This window comes from Myiozetetes cayanensis, unplaced genomic scaffold (assembly GCF_022539395.1).
Source record: "Myiozetetes cayanensis isolate MyiCay16 unplaced genomic scaffold, myiCay2020 scf4, whole genome shotgun sequence".
In the NCBI taxonomy this organism is placed as follows: Eukaryota; Metazoa; Chordata; class Aves; order Passeriformes; family Tyrannidae; genus Myiozetetes; species Myiozetetes cayanensis.
The window spans coordinates 10,803,136-10,827,714 of record NW_026087631.1 but is presented as its reverse complement, the minus strand read 5'-3'; the positions used below and the strand labels follow the sequence as shown (position 1 = coordinate 10,827,714).

Here is a 24,579-nt window from a genome sequence, read left to right as displayed (position 1 = left end):
AAATGACATGCAGCATTTTCAACAATACCCTTCTCTTTCACTGCAGAAAGGGCAAGTTATGCAACTCTCAGATGGTAGGGAGAACCCTGTTTGACTTATTTGCTTCATTTCATTTTATAGCTACTGCACTCAGTTGCAAAAGGCTGATAAAATCTATTTAAAACATAGGAGCATAAGTCTAATATTATGATTCATCTACCACCAACTTCCCCGATTATTCTCCCTTCTTAAAGTTATGTTGATAAATCAGTTGTCTTCCCATTTATTAAAGCATGTGGCAGTCTGTTTATTTAATCATCTCTTGGCCCATTTTCTAATTAAGGGAGATAATGTGGGCTCATTTCCTGTCACAGTGAACCTGGCAGACCACAGGTTGTCCTCAACTACCACATTAAAATTCAAGATTATTTGTAATGTCTGCCTTGTCTGACAACTCCTTCCCTTCTCCCTGCTCAGCTGAAGAGAAAAATACAGACTTGTTTTTTTCTGCATTTCCGCACTGCTGACACCCACCCAAGTCAAGGACAGGAAGAGGGAAGAGGGTGAAATAGTTTTCTGGGAGATGGTGCATCCCAGCAAAGGCAATAATACTACATCCTATGATGATCCCATGAATAATTCCGTGAAGGGACGGAACGCTGAAATGCAAAGGGAAAGCATGGGTGGAGCACATTCGTAGCTTGCTCTGCAGCTGGACTTGGCCCACCTCCTGGACCACTATGGCCCCAAACCTTCACCTATCAGCTTAGTGTAAGACTATTCCTATCCACCAACTGCAACATTAAATAATTTTTGTGCTCTCTGTATTCCAAAGCAAGCAAAAGTTCTTGTAACAGCCTTAAGATCATCTCTATTCCTATCTCTGAGATATCCTGCTTTTGTATCTTGCTTGTGATTCACCCTCAGCATTTAACAACTACAGCTAATTCAGGCTCACTAATCTGGTAGAGAAATTTTCTTTTTCAGGGCCTTCTCCTATCCCTTAAATGGCATACTAAATTCTCCTATGTAGAAAGAAACCATAGATACATTTCAACTTATCAATACAAGCCACATTGAAGTGCCTTTCAGTGGGTCTTGTGAACTGTTGAAACCAAGATGATCCATTCTCTCCCACTTCACAGGCCCTCCTCTAGTCAGCAAAAGCACATACAAGAACCACTACTACAACAGCTCCAACTCCTGCAGAAACACAGGCAAACATCACTTTTCCACACTTTCAGAATTGTTTCATATCAACTATGCTATACATGTCCTTTTAGTGTGCCTTTCTGTGGAACAACTGAAAATGTGATGTGGGCCTGGGCAGCCCTTTCTAGGTGGCACATCTTTGAGCAGGGATTTGGACTACAATGCCAGCCAACACCAAAGCTGTTCTATGATTCTGAGTGAAAAAAAAAAAAAAATTAAAAAAATCCCATTGTTTCCAGCACTTCATAATAAACCGTATAACACAGTATTTTCCAAACTCTGACCTATGGAGAAAAGGTTCCCTGATCCCTTTTAAAATTGGCTAAATGCCCACAGTGAGGATTTGAACATAAACTCCTTTCTAAATTATGCCTCACTTTTCCTTCTCTGCTTTTATTTCATTTTATTTAGCTTGCATTTGCAAGCAACAGCATAAGCAGTTCCATTTCTGGAGTCTTACTTTTGGAAGCAATCAATTTAATTTTAATCTATATCAGTCCACAAAGAAGTGTCTGGTTTTGTTACATTGCTAATTATCTGAACCTTTGTCTGACTCCATCTGTCTGACTTAAGACTCAGAGTGTGCTCTGGAGATAACACAATGCCTTCAAAAACACCTACTTAAGCTTAAAAAACCCTCACAATTCACTTTTACATACATAACTATTCCCTTCACATGCATTCAAGCGACTGCTATGAGTGCCATGCTACTACCAACCAATGAAAAAAGACAGAATAAAATTATATATTAAACATATAGCACAGGAAGAAGCAGAAGACAAACGAACTCCTGTTTTCAAATGGTAGGATTTGCAATTTTATATTTTTCCACAAAAAATGTATTACACTTTTCTCTTTTTACTAAGCCTAGTGAGCATCTCACAAATAATGCAGCAGATAAAATGGGTCTGTGCACAGAGGCAGAGTTCATCCCTTTAAATTTCCAGTGTTGAACCACAGACCTTATTCCTAGAGGAAACTCACTGCAACAAGTGTGAAAAAAACTCAGTGAAGGGAGGAGTATTTCCCAGAGCTTTTCCCCAAACCCACACTTACCAAAGGCTCTAGTTCTTTGCGGTCTATGAGGTTGAGCTCTGTCACAAAGTAATAAAAGTGCTTGTAACAGGTATTGATGTGGGCCTCAGCCCCCATGAGGATGATGCGGTCAAAGTGATGGATGTAGACATGAACAAACACACGAAAAAGCCGACAGAGTATCTTCTTGCAGATCTGAAGAAAGTTCTTTGGAAAGGGAACACCTGTGAATAAAGAAGGCAGGGTTGTCATAAAAATCCTGTCATTGTCGCAGGACAAGAGCTTTGGAGCAAAGCGGGAGATTTTAACTGCAAACTAGGATATGGCTTCCTAGGCCTCCTTTCCAATCCAGAAGGTCACCTAATGCACACATTTATCTGATGGTTAGCACCAAAGATAACCAAATGTTTAAGCAACTTTAATGGATCAAGACTAACAGGAACTGCTCCTTTATTTCCTTGCACAATTTAATGGAGGAACATCCAGTATTGTAACTCAGAAATGTGATCTTCACTGCAGTGCACACCAAGCCATTAACATCAATGGCTTTACATCATGAGGTGGCTGTTCCCCAAGCTGATACATACAGAGCTCTCCCTAGAAGTAATGGACACTGCTCACCTTACTCAGTAGTGTAATCTCACAGCATCAAATTTAATAACAAATTTGAAATAACTGACTGAAGGACAGACCCCTTTGCTTTCAATTTCCTCCCAGTTATATGTACCAATCTGCTTGTTCCTTTAATAAAAAAACTCTTTGAGGAGATACAAGAACAGTTCAAAAACACCTTAGAAGTTACACTGCTTTGTAGCTGGAGACCCAAAGCAGTTACAATAATAAAAAGCCAGGTACCCGCAATAGTACCAATAATTCCTTCAAAATTGTCCTTCATAAAAGACTGATCTTGCATGCCATTGTGTGCCCTTGAGCTGTCCCCAAAAAAGCTTAAAGGTTCATCTCCTTCCATGACTGTCCCTCAGACTTGATGACCTCAGTGCCATGCTCAGAACTCTACTGCTGTTTTGGTTTGTTGCAGTCTCCTGATTTTCTAGTTATAGTTCATGTTTTAGTTGGATTTGAACCACACAAATATAGTTATTGCTTCTTAAAAAATAAAAATAAACCTTGAAACCAACCGGTTGGTTTTGCTCCCTAAAAGCCCAGCTCATGCTCTGAACAAGAAAAACATTTATTATTTGCGGAAAGAAGGTGGAGATACTAAACTAACAAGTTGCAAGCTTTCTAGTTTTCACATTTTAGTCTCCTGCTAAATATTGCTCAGCACTCATAAGAATGGTGAATTAATAGACAAATTGCACAGTTCCACTGAGGGTGACATGGAAACATACAGTGAGAATTTCCATATTGAAAACAAATTTTTGACCACAGATGACATATATTATGAACTGTGGCTGTAACCCATCTGGGTCCCCTCGACATAAACGCATGGCTGATTTTGGATCCCTAGCCAGGGAGGTACCAGTATATATATACTGTGGATTTGAGCACTGGTGTGTCTGTTAGCACGTGAGCAGAGAAGTACATCAGCCTGCAGAAGTGTCCTGTTCAGTGTATCCCTGATTTGCCATTGCTGAGGTGCAGATAATGTTGGGAAATGTCTTGGCAATTTTGGCTTCTACTCGGTTCACCAGGGGAAATCCTTCTGAAATAATTTCAAGTAGCTTTAGAAATGCAATGCAGCCCTTCTTATTCCTAATATACAAGGTAGGGATCAGAAGAAGAGCTACATTTATTAAAGCACAACTACTTTATCTTCTTAAGAAATGTTTGCTTTTCTTATCACATTCATTCGTTTAAATGCTAAAGTATTATTGAAGGTCATAGAGGAGAAGGCCTGAAAGCTCAAGACATGAACTGAAACATGGTTAAACTACAGAAATGACTGTATGTACAGATGTTTTGGCAGTATTTGAATCACAACTCCACACAATTAGCCAAGCACCTGGATTGTAACAAACAACTGTTGTTATTTCCAAGGGTAAAATAAACACAATTTATCAAAAGCATAACAGAACCTCCAGTTAGTTGCTTATTAACTCAGGAGGATCACTTACCAGCCATCAGAGCATGGTTAAATTCAGGAATGATTACAACGGCAGCCTGCTTTATGTTTCTGTAAAATCCACCCAAACTAGAAATTTAAAAATATACCCAAGAAAATGTTAAATCTTAAAAAAAGGGGAAGTTGGCACTTTTCACTGCAAGCTGGTTCACTGAACCGAGAGAAAAATTCTTGAAAGCACTATATTTTCTGATCCAGAACATGTATGACCCAAATATGGAGAATAATTAGTTTTATCTTCTATGGGTTGACATACGATTGTTACTGAAGAATGTTCCTGTAATGAAGACATACATGCATACATGAATGAAGACATACATACTTCTGTATTAACTGACTGAAACAAGCTGAATAAATGAAGCTGACAAATTCTTTAACTTCCCTGCAGCCTATGGTCCCACTCTACAGTTACAGGACAGGCCACAGAGCACTGCTTCTGCTGCAAGCGAGGGCTTTTACCTGACAGCTTTTTAGATGTGCTAGGCAGTAAATTTGAGGACATGTAAATAACACATAGAAAAAATAAAAGGTTGTATAGAACAGCCTAGGATGCCTAATAAACTCTGTTCCCACTGCTCCTCACATGCATCAAGTTTTCAGATGTCGTGTAGCTTCGTTTGCTGCAGTGGAATTTCTCCAATTTTGCAAAACTATTTCATTTACTCTCAGAAAAAGTGAAACATTGCTACTATCACAGATGTATTGCTTTGGTATAGCAGAATCAGTAATGGCTCTCTGACATCTCCTTCCTTCCCCTAAAACTTTTTACGACACTGATACAGTGTCGTAAAAAGTCAAAAACTTTCTCCTAGATACCTCAGCCTCAGAGAGCCTGTCAGGCTGTCTCTGTCCCTGGCATACAGAGGAGGTACACTGTCTGGTCAGCCTCTAGGTACAAACAAGCATACGGAGGTGGCTGCAGCCCTGTACTGAACATACACTCTGCTGCTCTTTGCATTCAAAACTAGATGTTATTCTGACCTCAATTACAATAGAATGAATCCAAAGTAACGTCATCAAAGTTGAAAATTTCAGAGCAAAATGATTCTAGATTTATATTCTGAGGTCAGAATTTGGCCTAATGTTTTGTTCCCACTGCAACTGCTATAGTTATAAATAAATCAACTACAGAACATAGTTATTACAAGTGGCTCTTGGGAACGGACTAGCTTAAATTTAGATCTTTGACTTGTTAAGGAGCCTGTTCTCTGTCCTTCACTTCAGCCACAGTAGCCTTTGCCTTAGAATCATAGAATCACTGAAGTTGAAAGAGACCTTCAAGATCAACCAGTCCAACTGTCTACCCAGCACTGCCACTATAATCCCTAAACCACACCTCCCAGATGCCTCTTAAACACCTCCAAGGATGGTGACTCCACCACCTCCTTGGGCAACTTATTCCAATGCCTGACTACCCTAACAGTCAACATTTTTTTTCTAATATCTAATCTGAATGTCCCCTACCTCAGCTTAAGGCCATTTCCTCTTGTCCTCTCTCTGCAGGCACAGCAGAAAAGACCAGTCCCCACCTGGCTACAACCTCCTTTCAGAGGGTTGTAGAGAGAGATGAAGTGCCCCCTGAGCCTCCTTTTCTTGAGACTAAACAAACCCAGTTCCCTCAGCCATTCCCCATAAGATGTTTTCTAGACTCTCCACAAGCCTTGGTGCCCTCTGCTGGACATGTTCCAGCACCAAAATGTCCTCTTTGAAGTGAGTGGCCCAGAACTGGACACAGTTCTCAAGATGTGGCCTCACCAGTGCCGAGTACAGGGGGATGATCACTTCCCTAGTCCTGCTGGCCACACTGTTCTTGATACAGGCCAAGATGCCATTGGCCTTCTTGGCCACGTGGCACACTGTTGGCTCACACTGAGCCGGCTGTCGTCCAGCACCCCCAGGTCCCTTTCTGCAGAACAGCCCTCGAGCCGTTCCTCCCCCAGCCTGTAGCGCTGCAGGGGCTTGTAACTGGAGTGCAAGACCTGGCACTTCACCTTTTTGAACCTCATGCAGTTGTCCTTAGTCCACTGATTGAATCTGGCCAGGCCCCTCTGCAGAGCCTTCCTACACTCAAGCAGATCAACACTCCCACCCAGCTTATGTCATCTGCAAATTTAGTGAGGGTGCACTCAATGCCCATGTCCAGATCCTCAGCAGGACCAGCCCTAAACCTGAGTCCTGGGGAACACTGCTAGTGACTGGCTGGCAACTGGGTCCAACTATTTAGCCATCAAAGAGTTCACCTGTCCAAGCCACGAGCAGCCAGGTTTTCCAGGAGAATGTGGGAAATGGTATCAGATGCTTTACTGAAATCTAGATAGAAACTATTCACAGCCTTGCTCTCATCTACTAAGTGGGTCACTTTGTCATAGAAGGAGATCAGGTTGGTCAAGCAGGACCTTCCTTTCCTAAATCCATGCTGACTGGTCTTGATTGTCCTACTGTCCTGCATATTCCATGTAATGGCACTCAGGATGATCTCTTCCATAACCTTGCTTAGAGCCGAGGTAAGTCTGACAGGCCTGTAGTTCCCCAGATCATGCTTCCTTTTGCTGTCAATGTAGTTATAGAAACTTTTTTTATTGTTTTTAACTGCAGCAGTCAGATCAAGTTCTAGCTGGGCTTTGGCCCTTCTAATCTTCTCCCTGCATGACCTTACAATATCCTTATAGTCCTCCTGAGTTATCTGATCCTCCTTCCAGAGACAAGAGATTCTTTTTTTTTTTTCCCATAAGTTCTCTGGTAAACCAGGTCAGTCTTACTCCCTGATGACTCATTTTTCTACACACAGGGACAGCCCGATCCTGAATATTTACTGATTTCTTTTTAAAGCACATCCAGCCTTCCTGGACTCCTCTGCCCTTCAGGATTGACTCCCAAGGGACTCTGCCAATCAATCTCCTAAACAGGCCGCTGGAAGTCTAAGGTGAAAGTTCTGCTGGTCCTACTCCTTTATTTCACCCCATACTGAAAACCATTTTGTGGTCACTATGCCCAAGATAGCCACCAACCACATTTGGCCTGTCCATTTTCCATTTCCTGTAAATTGCTTTCTCGCATTTAAGATTTACTGGGAGCTCCCTACTCATCCATGCAAGTCTCCTGCCCCCTTTGCCTGATTTCTTCATCATGGGGATACTCTGGTCTTGAGTTTGGAAGAATATCTGCCACTGAACTGGTTGGCATGACCTACTCCCCAGGAGGAAGCAACGGCAAAAGCATTTCCACTTTGGACCCCAACCCTGAGTCCTTCAGTTGAAAGCCTATCTCACCAAACTGGTCAGCCCGCTGCCAAAGATTCTCTTGCTGTTTTCAGACTGGTGGATCCCACTGTTACGAAAACCAAAGCCTTCTCAGTGGCACCAGACACAAGGACATTGATCTGCACTATGCATCTGCTTCTGGCTGTCTTGATTCCTCTAAACAGGAGGACAAATGAGAAGATGACTAGGGCAGGGATATTTCTCATCTGCCTTGCCAGGCCTTTATGGTTTTCCTTGATCCTACCTATTTTTTGGCTTATGGTGTCATTTGTATGCATGTGAAAAAGTACTAGTGGGTAGTAGCCCGTGTTTTTGACAGTTTGGGGTGCCCTTTTGACAACATCATGAATCTCAGCTGCCAGGAGGTAATAAACTTTTTGTGATTCTATCAGGCTGGCAGATGGGCATCCCAGTGCACGTTTAACAGACAGTCAACCATGATGACCACTCAGCATTTCTTTTTCAGTAACCACCATGCACTACTGGTGCAGGTTCTCCCTTTTGGCCTTGTTCATGGACATCTAAAGCCTTTAAAGTATCATATGCGTTTTTGCACCACAGCAGCACAGTGAAAAAACCACATTGTTTCCCCTGATGCCCCATATTCCTTTAATCTTTTTGCTTTTGTTGGCTTGCTGGAAAAGGCTACTCCCCACAATGAGCAGGGTTACAACTTCCAAAACTCAACTTGCCCAATCCACTTATGAAGTTCTTAACCATCAGAAAATAGAGAGATTTTCTTTTTCTTTCTTAAATCAGTCAGATTTAACCCATGGTTCTCTGAGGCTATCGACTTAATTTCTTACGTGTTCTTAATTTGCTATCAGGTGATCTTCTCCTGTTCTGTAGTGAGCATCCAGATCTAATCTATCCATCATCAAACAGCCATAAAGCATAGTGGTACCAAAATAAATCATGACACTGATCTGTTTTCTTACTTCTTTGCATATTCCATGTACATAGCTGCAGAGAGTGTCATGGCCTTTCCCACGTGACATTCACTCCTTGAAGGCACAATTATGACTGATATCAGCTCACAAAGCTGGTCACAATGACATGGGAAAGTGTGCTGACCATCTTACGCAGTGATTATCAGTAAGTTAATGGTCTGTTGGTTTAAAACACAGACGTTTTAATGCCATGATGAAGGTCTTAATTTAAATCCTGTTGATACAAAAACCATTCTAAGATGCAAAAAAACCCAAACCACAAATGGTGGGATTAGAAAGAAACACCTGGAGCGAAAGCAACTAAATTAAGTGGGGCTAAAGGAGGGTAACTAAAGGTCTGGCATGAATGTAACAGGCAAATGTTTCTCTCATCTGACATACCACAGTCTTGAATCTCCTTGCTCCAGTATGTATCACAATTTCCCTGAAGATGGTCAATTTCACGGGTTAGAGACGAAACAGAAGAAAAGTCATTATACAGCTGGTCTTTATTGCCTGATTTTCTCTAGACAAGAGTCAGAACCTATAAGGTCACAGAAGGACAATACTGAGGAACCAGAGAGAACAACTCAGTCTTTTGCCTGTAATGTTACATGTGGTTCTCAACTGGCTCACACTTCTACCTGTAACATGCAAGGAAAATGACTCCCTAGTTAAATCTTTGGTGATGCCAGATGCATGAGTAGTTTTGATCTTCAGTATTTGTGTGGTCTGAAGTTTTGCATTACTCAAGGGAAGCTGGTAAGTCCTTTTGCAACTGTGCACAGAAATTTTGCTGCACATTTGAAAATCCTTTTTCAGGCCACAATCATAATTCATTCTTTTTTAAAAATACACGTGGGAAAAAAGAGACTTGAGTTCTCCACTGGCAAAAGCATTGACACTATACTATTGCAAACACAGTTCAAAAATGTAACAACCTGGTAAAGTAAGAATAATTTCTAATTTTGTAATAAGTAGCAAGAAAACAGCATTACCAGAATCTAACAATGCGGAAAGGTAGCTGCACAAAACCCTTCTGCTCATCATCCCATGTACCCAAAGCACAAGAATTTGAAAAATATGTCCTTTGCTGCAAAACATCTATCCTGATGATCTAAGCCGATGTTTAATGTTATCGCAGTGTGCTAGTCAAGGAACTGTCTGTCTCAAGGACAACGAAAACAATGTCAGTTTTGCTGGACTTTGTTCCTCACATAGATAAGTTGCAAAATATTACAAATAAACTAGACTACTATGCACCTACATCCTTATGATACTGCCCTCCCTTCTGCTGTCAATTCAGAGAGAGCAGAAGAAAGGAAAACACTCTTGAGATGACATGGTTTTTTAAGCAAAATGGTGTACTTTCTTTTTAAGTGGGACTACTTCTAACAGTGTTACTCTTGGGAGAATAGATCAGCAGGCAAGTCCACTGCCAGTTGTTCAACAAAAATATTCATGTGCTGTCGTGGAGAGAACTCTAAATGGAGCAGGTTACAAATCAGAAAACTGTTGGAAGCTTTGCAGTATTTGAACATGCATAAGAGCTCTCTCTGCTGCTGTATTTCAAGAAATGGGTGATGGCACTAAAACTTTCAATTTAATTGCTAATTTCACCAGAAGACAAGTCTTATAATGCAAATACTGTGAAACAGCTAAGTATGCAAAGCATCAGAATTGATTCTCCCTGAAATGAGAGGACAGAGACCTAAATTCCTGCCCTGCATAAGCCAGATCCCTTGGATTTTATGCAAATTTACAATGGTTGTTACTTGAATGCAATCTTACCTCCTCCTCATAACTGATTACTTCTGCTTCTGCAGCAGAACAGAAGAGAAGCACTGCAATGCCAGAGTGCAGAACACTCTTGCTGCCTGTTCCAAGCAAGGCTAGTTTTAACCCAGATAATAATTAGGCTGATAAAGCCATTAGAATAGACCTGTAACTCTTCAAGGCAATAAGAACATTGTCATAAAAAGCTGCAGAGTCACGATTATGTGTCAGTGTAACTCAACCGCCCTGGAAGATCCATCTTCACCACAGTAACAAAATGAGGTCTGTTGGAGTAACTTTGTATGGCTACATACCTTCATATATATAAACACACATATATATATATATATTCTAAATTAGTTTAGAGATCCATTGGGATAATTTAGAGAACAGAAACTATAGTACAGGTGAACAAAATGTAGCCTCTTCTGGGACAGAAGATATAGCAGCCATTTGGCAGTGTAACAGCTTAGGATGGGAAAACAGAGTTTATTAACCCAATAAAAGAATACCAGGAAAAAGTAAGTTCATATAACATTGGAGCTAGGCCAAGTTATTAACAGAAAAATGTTCCTCCCTACCTGGCAGAGACTTGTTAATAGCTTTGCTCCTACAGTACTTGCCATGGACCGACAATTTCTGGGTAATGATGTGGTTTTGGCTTTCCACACTGGGTGCTGAGTCCATGCTGATTTACAATAGCACAGCCTAGAATAAAATCCAGTGTCCCCGGAGAAAATGCTGCAGGTTGATGAGCAAGAACCACTTGGGGTTTTTAAATCTGCTTTTACATGTATAACTATTTTTGCTTGCATGATATTGCTTTTATGATATTGTTAAAGGGGGTAAAACCAAATGAACCTATCAGTGAAGAAAATAGAGCCAAGCAACCCACTCCCAGCATACTCAAGTGCTCCCAAACATCAGAATGCTAAGCCAGATTCACCCCTCAGAAGGAGTAACTGCAGCCTGAGCTACTCTGTCTTCAGTTACTGCCAATCCATGTTCTTGTTCAACTGAGGATCTCCCCAGCCACCCAAAGTTTTGCTTCCCTTGTTTTCTCAGAATTGCCTTACTGGAAGAAGTCAGTTTCTCCCTTCCATACAAACACTAATGGATGTCCAAACACTATGCAGGATAACCAGTTTTCCTCTGAGGAATGATCAGCACATGCCCAGTATGTATCGCTTGCATCACGTTCAGTTCCAAAGGCTTTTGGTGACTGTTTTCATTCCAGACCAGGGCCAGACAAAGTAGTGTTGTCTGCCTTCTACATATCACTCTTTTTTTGGCAGTATTTTCTGAGCTAAGGACACTCAAAATCGCTTTCTACCATTTTGAAGGGAAGCATACTTATCAACAGAAAACTGATGAATCTGGGCAGCACTCTTCATGCCATCTTGAAGCCACTGTGCTGAAAGGAAGAGAAGACTTGCAGTGGCTGAAGGCAGAAGAAGACATAGCATGACTCTGTAGTCCAGTGGGTCAAGTCCTGCTTCTGAAGTGCTCCTGCATTTTGTAGTAAACATTCATCTGAAGTAAATATTCATCTCATAAAAGGAAAGCCATTTCAAATAATTCTGGAATAGGAGCCAGAGTACATAGAACTTTACATTCACAGATGATAGCACTTTCCAAGAAATTTCAGGTTATGTCAGCAAGCACATGCACACACTTACAAATCCACACATGGGAAACACCCCCACACACTCCTACAGTGAAGGCTACGTAAAAGCTATCATTAACTGACAGGTTTTGGATCCAGCATAATTCCAAAAGAGGAACTAAAGTCATATAAAGGGGATTTGAAAATTTTGAATGCATATGCCTCTATAAGACTACTATTAAAGTATAGGCAAATGATGCTTGGATTTACAAGGCACACAAAACCTACTATTGCCCATGCAAAAGGAGCCACTATCATTTAAACAGATTATTCCAGTATGTCATGAATAGATAAGATCTGCTCTTCAGATGCCTAGGGCTCCATCTGGTACCTGGAAATCAAAGGAAGCTTTGCCACTAATTTCACTGAAAATTAGTCTGAAAATGCAATAAGAAAGAGTATCCTACTTCTTTTAAAGAGACAAGATAAGCAGAATAATAATTTTTAATGTCATTACCAAAGAACAATTATAGAAACAATTTGAAAAGTTGAATTAACTTGACCTTAACCAATGACTTTTGCAAGATTCATGTGCTAAGAAAAATTTTGAAAAAAAAAAAAAAGTTAATAAACATCAAATGCCCTACTGGATCAAATGTTTTTGAAGAAAACAAATAAAAGGGCTATTTTAAGACATAGATAGCGAAAAATAAGTTGATTTGCTTTATTATCAAATTCAGCTGAGAAAGGGAGGAGGTATCTTGATTTCACCGGAGTAATAATATCTCTCAGATTTATTAAAGGGTTAATACAATCTGAGCCCTTCCCTAACTCAGTTTCCACCATCCAATTCTCATTTACCACAGCTTTGAACATAAAAGACTTTTGACAGTCTCAAACACTACCTTTAGAAGAAACACCTCAGGCCCCACTAGTCATAGGCAACACCATCTTATCAGCAGACCTTTTAGCTACTATATAAAGAACATTTCTATATGGCAATACCTTCAGTTTCATGAACTCTGCTTTGGGTCTTGAAAACTGTCTGTAAACACCTACTGTTATTCTATTTCATGTCTGCTGAATATCACAGAAGTGAAAGGAAAGTTAGGACAAAGATTATTTTAGTTTAAAATCTTTTTCTAGAAGTTAGTTCTTAGGAATTAACTATTACTTCATTCACAAGAAGAAAAAGAAAAGTCATTGGGCCTTAATTTTCATAAATGGAAAGCTTAAAGAAATTCAAATACAGAATTGTATAATGTTTCTTCAGGGTTCCTGTTTCCCACACAAATGAGTAAAATAGTTTTTAATGAAAAATAGCATACACCTCCCATTGCACTCCTCAGATGCACAGATCAATGGCCTATTACCGCTTCAACTTGTCACCCCACTCCCTTCACACAGTTTGCTATTATTATGATATTACTGATCTACCTTGAAAAGTTAAATCAGTGCTGGTTTACTGGAATGTGAGGAAAAGTGCCGCATTCTGGGCACTGGTTCACAAGCGGGCTACAAAGGAAGCACTGTCTGTCAGAAAGGTGCAACAGACAACACAGAACAGCAGAAGCTTGGGTTATGTTGCTTCCATTTGTTTGTCCAAGCTGAACTAGATGTAGAGGTGAATACATCCAAAGGACTTAAACACAGATATGAAATTTAATTCATAAGCAACATGAAAACAATTGTTCTGGTTCAGGTCAGTATTCTATGTAAGATGCTTTCTCCTCATACCCTTCTTGCCTTTGATCTCTTTCAGGTCAAGTGATTTGCTGAGCCTCCTGTAGCTTGTCTGTTCAGTAGTAGTATGGATTGCTCTTCAAACTGACTCTCCAGCTGCTCCTTAAATCTGTCTGTAGTTCTTTCACTAACAGCTTCCTATAGCAAGGTGCTCCACAGTCTGCCCAGGGCTGTATATCTTGTATGCCTCACTCTCCCTGGTGAGTTCTTGGGTTAGAAGAGGCAGTAAACAGGCAAACCCTGCCTGGAGTGCTCATGCTATACCCTGCTGTCGTGGTTTTGCCCACCAGCCCATCCCTGGGGCTGAGGATGGTTTTGTCCAGGTGATTTCTGGACAAAAAACCAATCAAAAAGTTCAGTGACACCTTTGCTAATTACATCTTTAAGAAAACGGAAGAGAAGGTTGTGGAGCAGTTGAAATTAGGAACAGCAACCATGTAGAAGGGTAGCGGGCCCGAGGAGGGCCAAAGCCCCCTCCTCCCCAGCTTGGGCTGGGGAGGGGGGCCAGGTGCAGCACTGAAGCCTCTCTTCTCTCTTGTAAGAGAGTGAAGAAAAAAAAAGTTTAAAAGACGAACTGTTTAGACGAGAAACCGCTGCAGAAGAATTCCAGTCATGAGATAACAAGATTTTCAAGGTCAAAGCTGCAGTCGCAGGAGAGAGAAGAAAAGTTCGAAGGGGGCAGAGCTGCTTTTTCTCCTTTTCGCTCTCCCTCCCTTCAGCAGGGTAAAGACTGAAAAATAAAACCCTGCCACTTGTGAAAGTTTGTTGGGTTGAAGAGACCCCCCATGCGGCTCACAGAGGAGCTTGTGGATGCACCAGAGATTTGTGACTTTAACAGGGAGAAAGCCTTATGCTGGAGCAGAAGCAACTCAGATGAGGCAGAGTCCTGTTAAAGACTTTGTGACCCTCGAAGGGGATGATGCTTATGCTGGAGCGAGACGGCTCAGATAAGCTTGGGATCTCAGTGAGAGATCCGTGCTGCTGGTGCTGGAAATTTGTGATCCTGAGAAAACCTACGCTGGAGCAGAAAAACGGCTCGGGTAGGGATGTTGAAGATTTATGACCCTGAGGGGAATGAGAGAACCTACGCTGGAGCAAAAAACGGCTCAGGTGGGATATTGGGATCCGAGTAAGAGATCCAGACTAGACCCATGCTGAGAAGTCAATCAAGAACTGTTCTCCCATGGGGAGGGACCCCCATAGGGAAACAGGGGTGAACTCTTAAACCATTATCCCCTGTAACCCTGTGGAAGAAGATCCATAGTAAGCAAGTGTCCCCTTGCAAGCCTATGGAAAGAAACTTTTCAAGACCTGGGTAACCCTCAACCTTCGGTTTTAACCCAGGAGGGGGGTAGGCCCAGCCCTGGAGGCCTACAGAGAATGAGAGAGAGATAAAGGAGTTCCAGCTGCGATGAAAGTGCTGCAGAGTTACTGGAGAGAGAGAGAGCTGGAATTCTGAGAACAGAAAAGGACTGTTTCTCCTCCTTGGACTAATATAAAGGGAGGTGGGGGGAGAAGCATCTTCTGTAAATATGTAATACCTTTTACTTAAGTAGAATTGTTGTAAATATAATTCTTTAGTGTTAGCTTGTTAATAATAAATACTCATACTTTTTTTCAATTCAGTCTCTTTTTGTCTACATAAACCTTCTCTCAACTGATAGTAATTGTATGGGGGGTATAAAAGTAAATTGAGCCGGGGCAAAATCAAGACACCTGCTCATCAGCCTACCTCTCTAAGACATCTCTAAGCCAACTCATCTAGTCCTATTTCAGAGGCATTTCTAAAATTTTCCTTATTTTATTGCCTTTTCTGAAACTTCTCTAGTTTCAACACTACTTTCTTTGTGATACGAAGAAAAGGTGTAGGAGAAACAGGTATTTACACAATTGTATAATTATGCTTTTTGGTTTGTTCCGAATTTGTTTTCTAGTTATTCTTAACATTTGTTGGCACTAACTGTCTTTCTGAATCTCCATGGTAAGGGTCACCTCAGAGATGATTGTTTTACACAGAAACCAAGACTATTTTCTTAGTTTTCTACACCGAATTATATCTGCTTTTTTTTATTGCTCAGTTACCATCTCATAGTATTACTTTCTGCTGTCTCTCAAAGTCAGACCCTGTCCTGCTATCCTGAATAACTTCATAACATCAGCAAATGTTGTTCATCCTTTTTCCCTGCTTACCTGTGAATACGTAAAGCAATTAAAGTCCAAGCATGTCAAGTTGCAGAAATTCACTGTTAATCTTCTTCAGTTCCACAGTGGAACTATTTACTCTACCCCTTGCCTCTTTTTCTAGGCAGTATTTTATGTATTTATGTATTTATGACCTGTAGTCTCAACACTGTCCAACAGCTTTTACTATATGTATCATAGTTGTGGCATGATCAAGAGATCACTTTTTTTCAAGGGAATTCATAAAGAATAGACAAATAACAAGGAATAGACATGGAAAAACCTTCATATAGTGTCCTCCAATTGTGTTGGCTCTTAGAAAAAAGAAATCCATAGAAAAACCATCTACATATTAGGAGGTAAACTGAGATAGTTTATGTGACAAGTGAGTTATTCAAAGAAAACCAAGTCATCCTGAGACAAATTTTCCAGAAAAAGGGTAATTAATGTACACAAGAAAATTACTCTATGATGATAGGTCTGTTGAAAAAAGACACAGGTTTTTGAAACCTTTTTTGTTGGCTATCACCATAACCATGCTATCATGACTAGTTATATAGACTGTCATAATGCAGTTACACACCTGGGAGATGCTCACATGAGATAAAAAGAGGGTGTGAGGAGAGGGAGAAGAAGTTAAAGTTAAAAGTAAACATCAAGAGAGTTTTGCACTTCTGCTAAAAATAAAATAAATAAAATAATAAAACATATAAATAAAATATATAAATAAAATAATTTAAAAATAGGAAAAAATGAATCAAAAATGCAGATAGTGTTAAACAACAACTGAAATATAAATTGAAGGGTTTGTGGTTGCCTCTCTTGGAATAATCATGTAAGAAAAAAGGCACCATGAGGAGTTCAGATGTCATACACAGACGATAAGTGTCTTCAAATACCTTTAGATAATTTTACAGCTTGTCCCTGGCCAGCAAGGGGAAGTGGGCCATTAAAGATGCAGTCTTAAGAAAGAACTATCTCCCAAAGCAACCAGAGGCTTGGCTGAATGGGTGGTTGGAGTCTGTAGCTGAGAGACCTCACACTCATTTCTTTGTCTGTCTCAGTCAACAGGAATTAACAATAGAAACTTCAAAAGAGAAATCAGTGTCCATTTTGCTCCGCAAAGGGTATTGGAAGTTCACACAGGAAGACAAACTACTTGTCTTTTTGAGATCACGTTCTGACAAATAGGTTATTAGTCAAAACTTCAGTCACTGGGTAATAGAATTGGTACTGGAAGATGACAACTTTGAATTTCCATCTGGGTAATTAAATCTAGACCAGATGAATACAGACATTATAGAGGAGAATGCCAGGGACATGTAGCAGCCAGGAAGAGACAAAGTATAAAAAAGAGAAAGAGATAATTTGTTTTATTCAAGGAGAAATATTATGAGGAATTTTCATCATAATCACTAAAGGTAAAAAAAAAAAATTAAAAATAATCTGTAACAAGGGAAGCCTGATCCTCAGTATCTGATACTTTTGGTAGTCAGCCACAATACTGTGAAGGCAATTTTCAGTTTCAAATAATTCAAAGTTTATCTGTGATTTGATTCATAGTCTATGTTTCCATCCTATCTTTTTCTCTTTGCCTACAAGACACTGGCCTATTACCCAAGATATAGTTTATGAACGAGTGTGTGCAAGTACCTACACTCTGAGCAGTTTTATAGAAACAGATTTTGCTTGCCACACCTTCTATTATTCCTCCCCAGAGAGTCACCTGCCTGTGTCTCCCAGCAGCTGTCAGCTGCACTATCTCAAGGGGTTTTGAAAGAAGGGGGCTGTCATCCACTCGTTACAGCATGGAACCTTTTGGCAGGGTCAGTTTCAGACTAGTTTGCCATCTATGATTATACCACAAAATTCCACTTAAAATGTAGTTACAAGCACATCAGAAATTGTAACATTTGTTCTAAGAAACCGCATTATAAACGTTGGTGGAATGATTAGAGGACTGCAATGGACAGATGAGGGTTTTTAAGGATGAAAGGGCAGGGATGATGAGGTGGGGAGTGACTTGATGTGTAAAAGCATTAGAAATGCAAACAGAAATGCCTTGGGGCAGCCAAGAGCTTCTGTGTCAAGATTAGTGGCAGACCAACAGGGGCACTGTCATAGTGAGTACCTGCTATCACCTGCCTGGTCAGAAGAAAGCAGATCAACACATTCAGCAAACAAATGGAACTTTAACATCACAGTCTCTGGTCCTCTAGGGGAACTTTAACCCTCCCTTAAGATCTACTGGAAGGGCTGTCCAGTGGGGCTCATGTAATTGGGATAATTCTCAAGTGCATTGAAGCCTCCTTGAACACATAGTGGAGGAGCCAAGAAGGGAAGGTGTTCAGCCAGGTCTGATACTTAAAGAAAACAGAAGAAGACAATTGGGAAATGTGAAAGTTGGAGGCTGGCTTGGCTGCAGTGACTATAAAGTGGTGGAGGTCAGGGTCCTAAGAGGAAATAGGAGGGCAAAAATCAAGACCACAGCCTCGAGACCGCATAAAAACACATTTCCACCTCTTCAGAAATGTGCTTGGAAGAATCCCAGGAGAAAATCCTGTGAAGAAGAAGGTTCCAGTAGGGCTGGCTGAGCCAGCAAGGATGACGTTCTGTAGTTCAAGAAAGGTCTGCTCTGACAAGAAATCAAGCAGAAAAATCTTACAGAAGGTCTGCATGGATGAGCAAGTTGCTGCTAACAAGAGTTGAATCTGGGAAGGTATGTGAACAGCAACAAAACAGGATTTTACAAGTATGTAAACAGTAAAAAGAAAGCAAAGGAAAATATGTGTCTGCTGCTGCATGGAGCACAGTAACTGGTGATGAACGATACAGAAATGTCAGTGCCTTCCTATAGCTCAGTCTTTACTAATAAGTTTGGCCTTCAGAAATCCAAGGCCTCTGAGAACAGAGAAAAACTATGGAAAAAACAGTATCTACCCTCTGTGGAGGAGAACTAGCTTAGGAAAAAGTTAAGCATCCTTGAAATGCATAAGTCCATGGAGCCTGAAGAGATGCACCCAAAAGTGCTGAGGGAACTGTCAGTCATGGCAAGGCCACTCTTGACTACCTGGGAGAAAGCAAAGATCACTTCTATCTTCAAGAAGTGTTAAGTAGGAAGTGTGGGCAACTCCAGGACACTGAACCTTACCTCAGTCTCTGGGAAGGTGTTGGGAGAAAGTCTTACTGGAACACATTTTTAAATTCATGACAGACAAGAAGATTTTTGGGAGTAGTCAACATGGATTTACAAGGGAAAAAACACACTTGTCTGACCTGATGGCTTTTACAAACAGGTCACTGTTTGGGCAGGTAATGGAGGGAGCAGTTGATGTTCTTTACCTTGCCTCTAGTGAAGCCACTGTATCCCTGCCATCACAGAAAGCTGACAAAGTACAGGTTAGAAAAGTGGACAATGATATGGATTGAAAATGGGCTGAGTTGCTGGGCCCAAAGGGTTTCTACCAGCAGCATGAAGTCCAGTTGGATGCAAGTCAGGAGCTGTGTACCTCAAGGCTCAATAGTGGGGCCAACACAGTATAACCCTTCCATTGATGACCTGGATGATAGGTCAGAGAACACCCTCTGAAGGAAGTTTGCAAATGGCACAAAGCTGGGAGGAGAGGCTGATACACCAGATGGGTGTGCTGCTGTTCAGAGGAACCTATAGAGGTTGGAAAAACAGGCAGAGAGAAATCCCAGAGAGAAAACTCTCAACAAAGGTAAATGCACAGTCCTGCTTCTGAGGAAGAAAAACCAAGGCACTAGTACTTTCTGGCAGCTGCACGGTTGGAGAGAAGCTTTGTTGAGGAGGACCTTTGGGTTCTGGCAGATCAGGCTGACCACAGTTGATCAATATGCCCTCAGGGTGAAAAAGGCCAACAGTATTAGTATTGGCCTTTTTCCTGTATATAGTGTTAGTATTAGGAAGAACACTAGCAGCTGGTCAAAGGAGGTGATCCTTCCTACTCAGCTCTGGTGAGGCTGCCCTTGGGAGTCTTAGGTCTAGTTCTGGGCTCCTCAGTAGAACAAAGACATGGATTTAACTGAACTGTGTCCATGCAGGGCCACAAAGATTATCTGCAGGATAAAGCAATAGTCAGAATAGCTTTCAAAGGTGGCTCTGTTTTTTTTTTTTTTCTGCAGCTGCCTGACAGAAGACTCTTTGTCAAAGCAGAAATCCAGTTTTGTTGTCCCATGTTACAAGCCTCATTAAGTGGGTTTGGTGCACTATAGTGGTACTGGTGTATGTCTAAGGATCCCACCTATTCGAGACATTTTCCCAAACCTTTAAGACAGTTTCGACTAAGCAGTGAATACAAACTGCAACTGGTAAAAAGAACCGGGCTTTTTTTTTCCTCTGTTTCTCTGTTTTGGCCTACGCACTCTGAAATCCTTCCAGTGACAGAAATCAATAGTTTAATGCTCCCAGTTGTTCCATATTTTAGATTCAGAAATCTCACTGGAAATCAATGACAGTTAGAGTCTGATTCTGTTTCCCTCATATTTATGAAACCCAACCTGATGATCCTGATACAACAAACAGAGCTTTTGTAAATCAGCCCTATAAAAATCTCCAATAAAGAAAAGCCTGCTTAAAAAAACCCAAATTGCATTGTCACCAGCATTCATGTAGAGAATGAAAATATTTTTGAATTTTATTTAAAGAGGAACTCTTAAAGACATATTTTAAATAAAATGAAGTTTTGTGTGCATTAACAGTTGAGGTCTTATAATAGGAGACATGCTAGGATAAGCTGGGGTAGATGACATGAGAGATTAACAAGGAAACCCCTTATTTTAGCTGAAGGCTACATTCTATGCGATGATTTTTTCATCTGGAATATACATATCATTGCTTGCTTTACTGTAAAACCTCTCAGTTCATATGCAACCATCTGAATGTTTAGAAGGAAATCCTCAATGTCCTGCAGGAGGCATGAGCTGTGCTGAACTAAGACTTTATCACAACCCTGGTGGCAAATATTCACATGAGTGAATAACCCCAGTTTCTTTGAGTCAAGAAGTTCTTGTTTGTTTTTTTTTCTCCTTTTCTACTGTTGGTTTTTCAGAAGACAATTAAATTACTGTATCTTCTTTTGTTTTTTTAGTTTTTTGACACCTTTTGCCATACCGTGGGACATTTACAAATGTTTGTGATCTCTGCAGCAAAAATATATACTGTTAGTTAACTGCTACTCAACCAACTCAAGTTACAACACAATCTAAACACTAAATTAAGCACTGTTTTTTGCTTAAAAATTTTGGGTCTGGATGTGAAAAGAAAGGCAGTCGTGGTATGCAACTAATTTTAAAGCACATAAATTCTAAACAGATGTATTGTTTTAATGCCCAAAAGTTCACTTGCACTTTTCTAAAAGATTTGATGTCACCCAGCACGTGGTTTGGAAATGTATTTGCTGCTGAGGGCTACAGCTTCATGCTTAGAGGACTGAGTTCTTTCTGTTAAGGCTGACTGGAGCCAATGCTGTACAAACAACAATCACCATTATTTCACCATGCTAATTTTGACAGTATAAATTTATTGTTTAACTATCATGTTTCTCAGGTCAGCTGAACACCAGCTTCTGACAAGAAAAGGGGTTTCTTTCCATTCAGATGAGTGATTTGTTTTTCAAAGGCAATCTGTTCATTGTCCTCCCTTTTCCCTTCCAACTATTAACTGTCTTTGATTATTCCCTTCTTGATGATCTGATTCCAGATGTCTCGGCAACCTTCCTTTTGTTTCTAATGAGCCAAAGTGCCACTGATTCACATTATGAGAATGAAATACAAGTTTCCACTGTGTATTTTCAAGCATATGAAAGGGTACAGCCTCCCTGGAGTTCCTCAGACATGTTACTCAATGTAAGATGGAAAGAAAAAAAAAATCATGTGTCAGCATTGTCTGTAAAGCCTGTTTCACTCCTGTTCCACTGTGTTACTGAGATGCTCTGAGCATTTATCAGGTCTTTTCTAATCTCTGACTTTCCTGCAAGGGGGTTTTTCAGCTCGGTCATACAAAACAGTCACTGAACAGGTATCATATTCCAAGGATTCTAAGTATGACTCAGAAGATTTTCCAAGTGAATCAAAACTTCTAAAGAGGGACACATGTGAAACACCACAAAAATCCATTTGCACACAGAGGAACAAATTACCAGTTCGTAAATCAAGTCCTGGAGAGTGCCTTGTATTAGTCTTACGGGAAAACTGAACAATTTAGACCTTGGCTTTTGTGGCTTTTCTCTACTCAAAAACAATTCTCTAAGTTTAAATGTGTAATTGCAAGAGTTGGGGTCTCATACAAACAATGCCAAACACAGAAAATTATTTGATATTTCCACAGCCTTTATGCTGCACAGCTAAGTTTTGAGCACTGTAACTGAAGAATTTTTACTGTAAGTGTTGTTTATCCCTGTGACACAGAGCCTGTGAATGACTCTCAGGTTGCAGAGCCCTTACCTGGGGATCTGGCATCCCTCAGTACACTGCTTAGGCACAGAGAAGGTACATTAACCATCAATGCAAAAGTGAAGTTCGTTGCTTCAAGATGGCTTATGCAGTCCTGTCCATAAGGTTTGTGCTCCAGACCCTTCACCAGCTCCATTGCCCTTCTCTGGACATGCTCCAGCATCTCAACGTGCTTCTTGTAGTGAGGGGCCTGGAACTGAACACAGCATTTGAGGTAGGGCCTCACCATTGCCAAGTACAGGTGGAAGATCACTGCCCTGGCCCTGTTGCCCACACCATTATGATGAAAAGGCTCCCACAGGGCTTTTATCCACACAATGGGTTTTTAACCATGTACTTTTTACATACGTATTTGACTTTCCTCCAAAAAATACCTATAAAAGATAGGAGAACCTCATTTAAAAGCAAATAATGAGTTTTGACTCTCCCAATCCCTTCTGATTTTGCTCTACGTACATACTCCATGTGAATCTGGAAGGCCAAAATTCTGTTTGAAAGATGGTCAGACTTAACGGTAATATTGGTGCTTCTGGCTGAAGGAAAGATGCTGTCCTTGACTGTGACTTTCCAGAACTTCCCTTAGAAACACACTAAGTGGTACTCCAGCCATTCCATAGTGAAGTCAAATTGAGATTGTATTTTAAACAGGACAAAATTATTTTAACTTTATATCTCTATGACTATACTTCATTCTGATGATTGTTACCATTCGTCTGGGGAGCTGAAGACCCTCCTGACACACATCTCTTCCCTTGTCTAGATTCTGCCTAAAACATGCCCCCAAAGTACCAGCGTTGTCCTCAAAAGACTGACTTTAAGGATGAAAATACTTTATGGGAGTATTTTCTACCATATTTCTGAGGTTAAATAACAATTTTAATTTGGAAAAAAAACACCAAAAAACAAAACAACCAAAAACCAAAAACAAAAACACAAACAAAAACCAAAACAAAACCACAAACAAAACAAAAACCAAAACAAACAAAAACAAACAAACGAAAAACCACACAAAAAACCACAACCCCAAAAAGTAGTCACCGGTAAAACTTATACTTGTGAGTCTTATTTTGTTGGGGTTCCAAACAAGGAACCAGCAAAGTCATTATGGTATGTAAATTCTACTCCTACACATATTCTGCTTTGCAGCCTATGACATTAAGTCTGTTTTGTAAGGTTTCAAATAAGGAGCTATTCTCCTTTTTCATCAGGGAAAGAAATGCACACAACTGCAGAATGCAAAGTACTCAGTTCACACAAACCCACTTTCCAAGGCCCCACATTTCTCACACTCCTGAGTTGGGCACAAGCTCAGCCCCAGTGTGCCATGGAATTAAGACACTGCAGACATCAGCCCTGTTGTGAAGGTAACTAAAGAGAAGTGGTCACAAGCTCAGTTAGGGTAGAAGCTGTGGTTGCAGACTTGCTGATTCTCTAAGAGACTAATTTAAGTACTGTCCCACAGCGTATGCAATCACAATGTGCTGGAGAAGTAAATTCCTCAAGAACAAGGGACATAGCAGCTTTTTTTTTTTTTTTTTCAAGTTTCTGGAGCATGGAGAATGGAAGAAGAAAGCTACTGAGACCTGCTTTTCTAAGAATTAGAGAAAGTGTTTTCTAGCCCTTAACGATTACCATAATACAGAAAGCATGGCATATCAGGCATCAGGCTTCTAATATACATTGTCCAGGTGAGGCAGCATTCCTTCATACCAGTAGTGCCAAATTCTTCTCATGGAAAAGCAAAGAATGTGCTGAAGAATTTGTACTTACTTTCTACTGCAAATACTTTCTATTATTACCAGAGCTAGACTGAGGAATTAATGAAGGGTTAATTAATATGTCTGAGCTGGAAGTGGAGATACACATACATCAAATGGCACATCTAGCGACAGGTCAAGAGGATACACTAAGGAAGGCATCTGGAAAAGATAGCTTTGGAAGCAATGACCTGTCTGTCAACAATGATTGGGCTTGAGGATTGTCTAGACTACTCCTGACCTTCAGTCCCTATTCTTGTATAAGTAGAATACCTAAACTACTCAAGGATTTTAGACATCAGACAAAAACAGGGAATCAAATTGCTCCAAAGTATAATCTGTCTGCAAGAAAGTAATGAAATGCTACAAAGACCAGATAGACAACTTCTAGTAAACTGCATCACTCACCATCCAGATGGGGTCAAGGCAATTTTCATCAATCTTCTGTGATGGTACTCTTGAAGCATGCAAAGTTTGTGGGCTGGTTCATCTGCCAGCTTAGTTTACTTAGAAGCATCAGTTAGATCCTGAACCACAGGAA

At 40.5% G+C, this 24,579-nt stretch overlaps 1 protein-coding gene across 4 annotated transcripts in view; it reads right to left on the bottom strand.

Annotated features, from left to right (window-relative positions):
• MOB3B (MOB kinase activator 3B) overlaps positions 1-24,579 on the bottom strand; it is an 85,979-nt gene that overhangs the window by 20,088 nt on the left and 41,312 nt on the right. For all 4 annotated transcript variants that reach the window (XR_007630552.1, XR_007630551.1, XM_050329415.1 and 1 more), the window contains exon 5: positions 2,248-2,450. Coding sequence is in view for 2 of the 4 variants with exons in the window: in XM_050329415.1 (XP_050185372.1) it covers positions 2,248-2,450 (203 nt within the window). In the remaining 2 variants the exon portion in view is untranslated. The remainder of the gene's footprint in view (positions 1-2,247; positions 2,451-24,579) is intronic.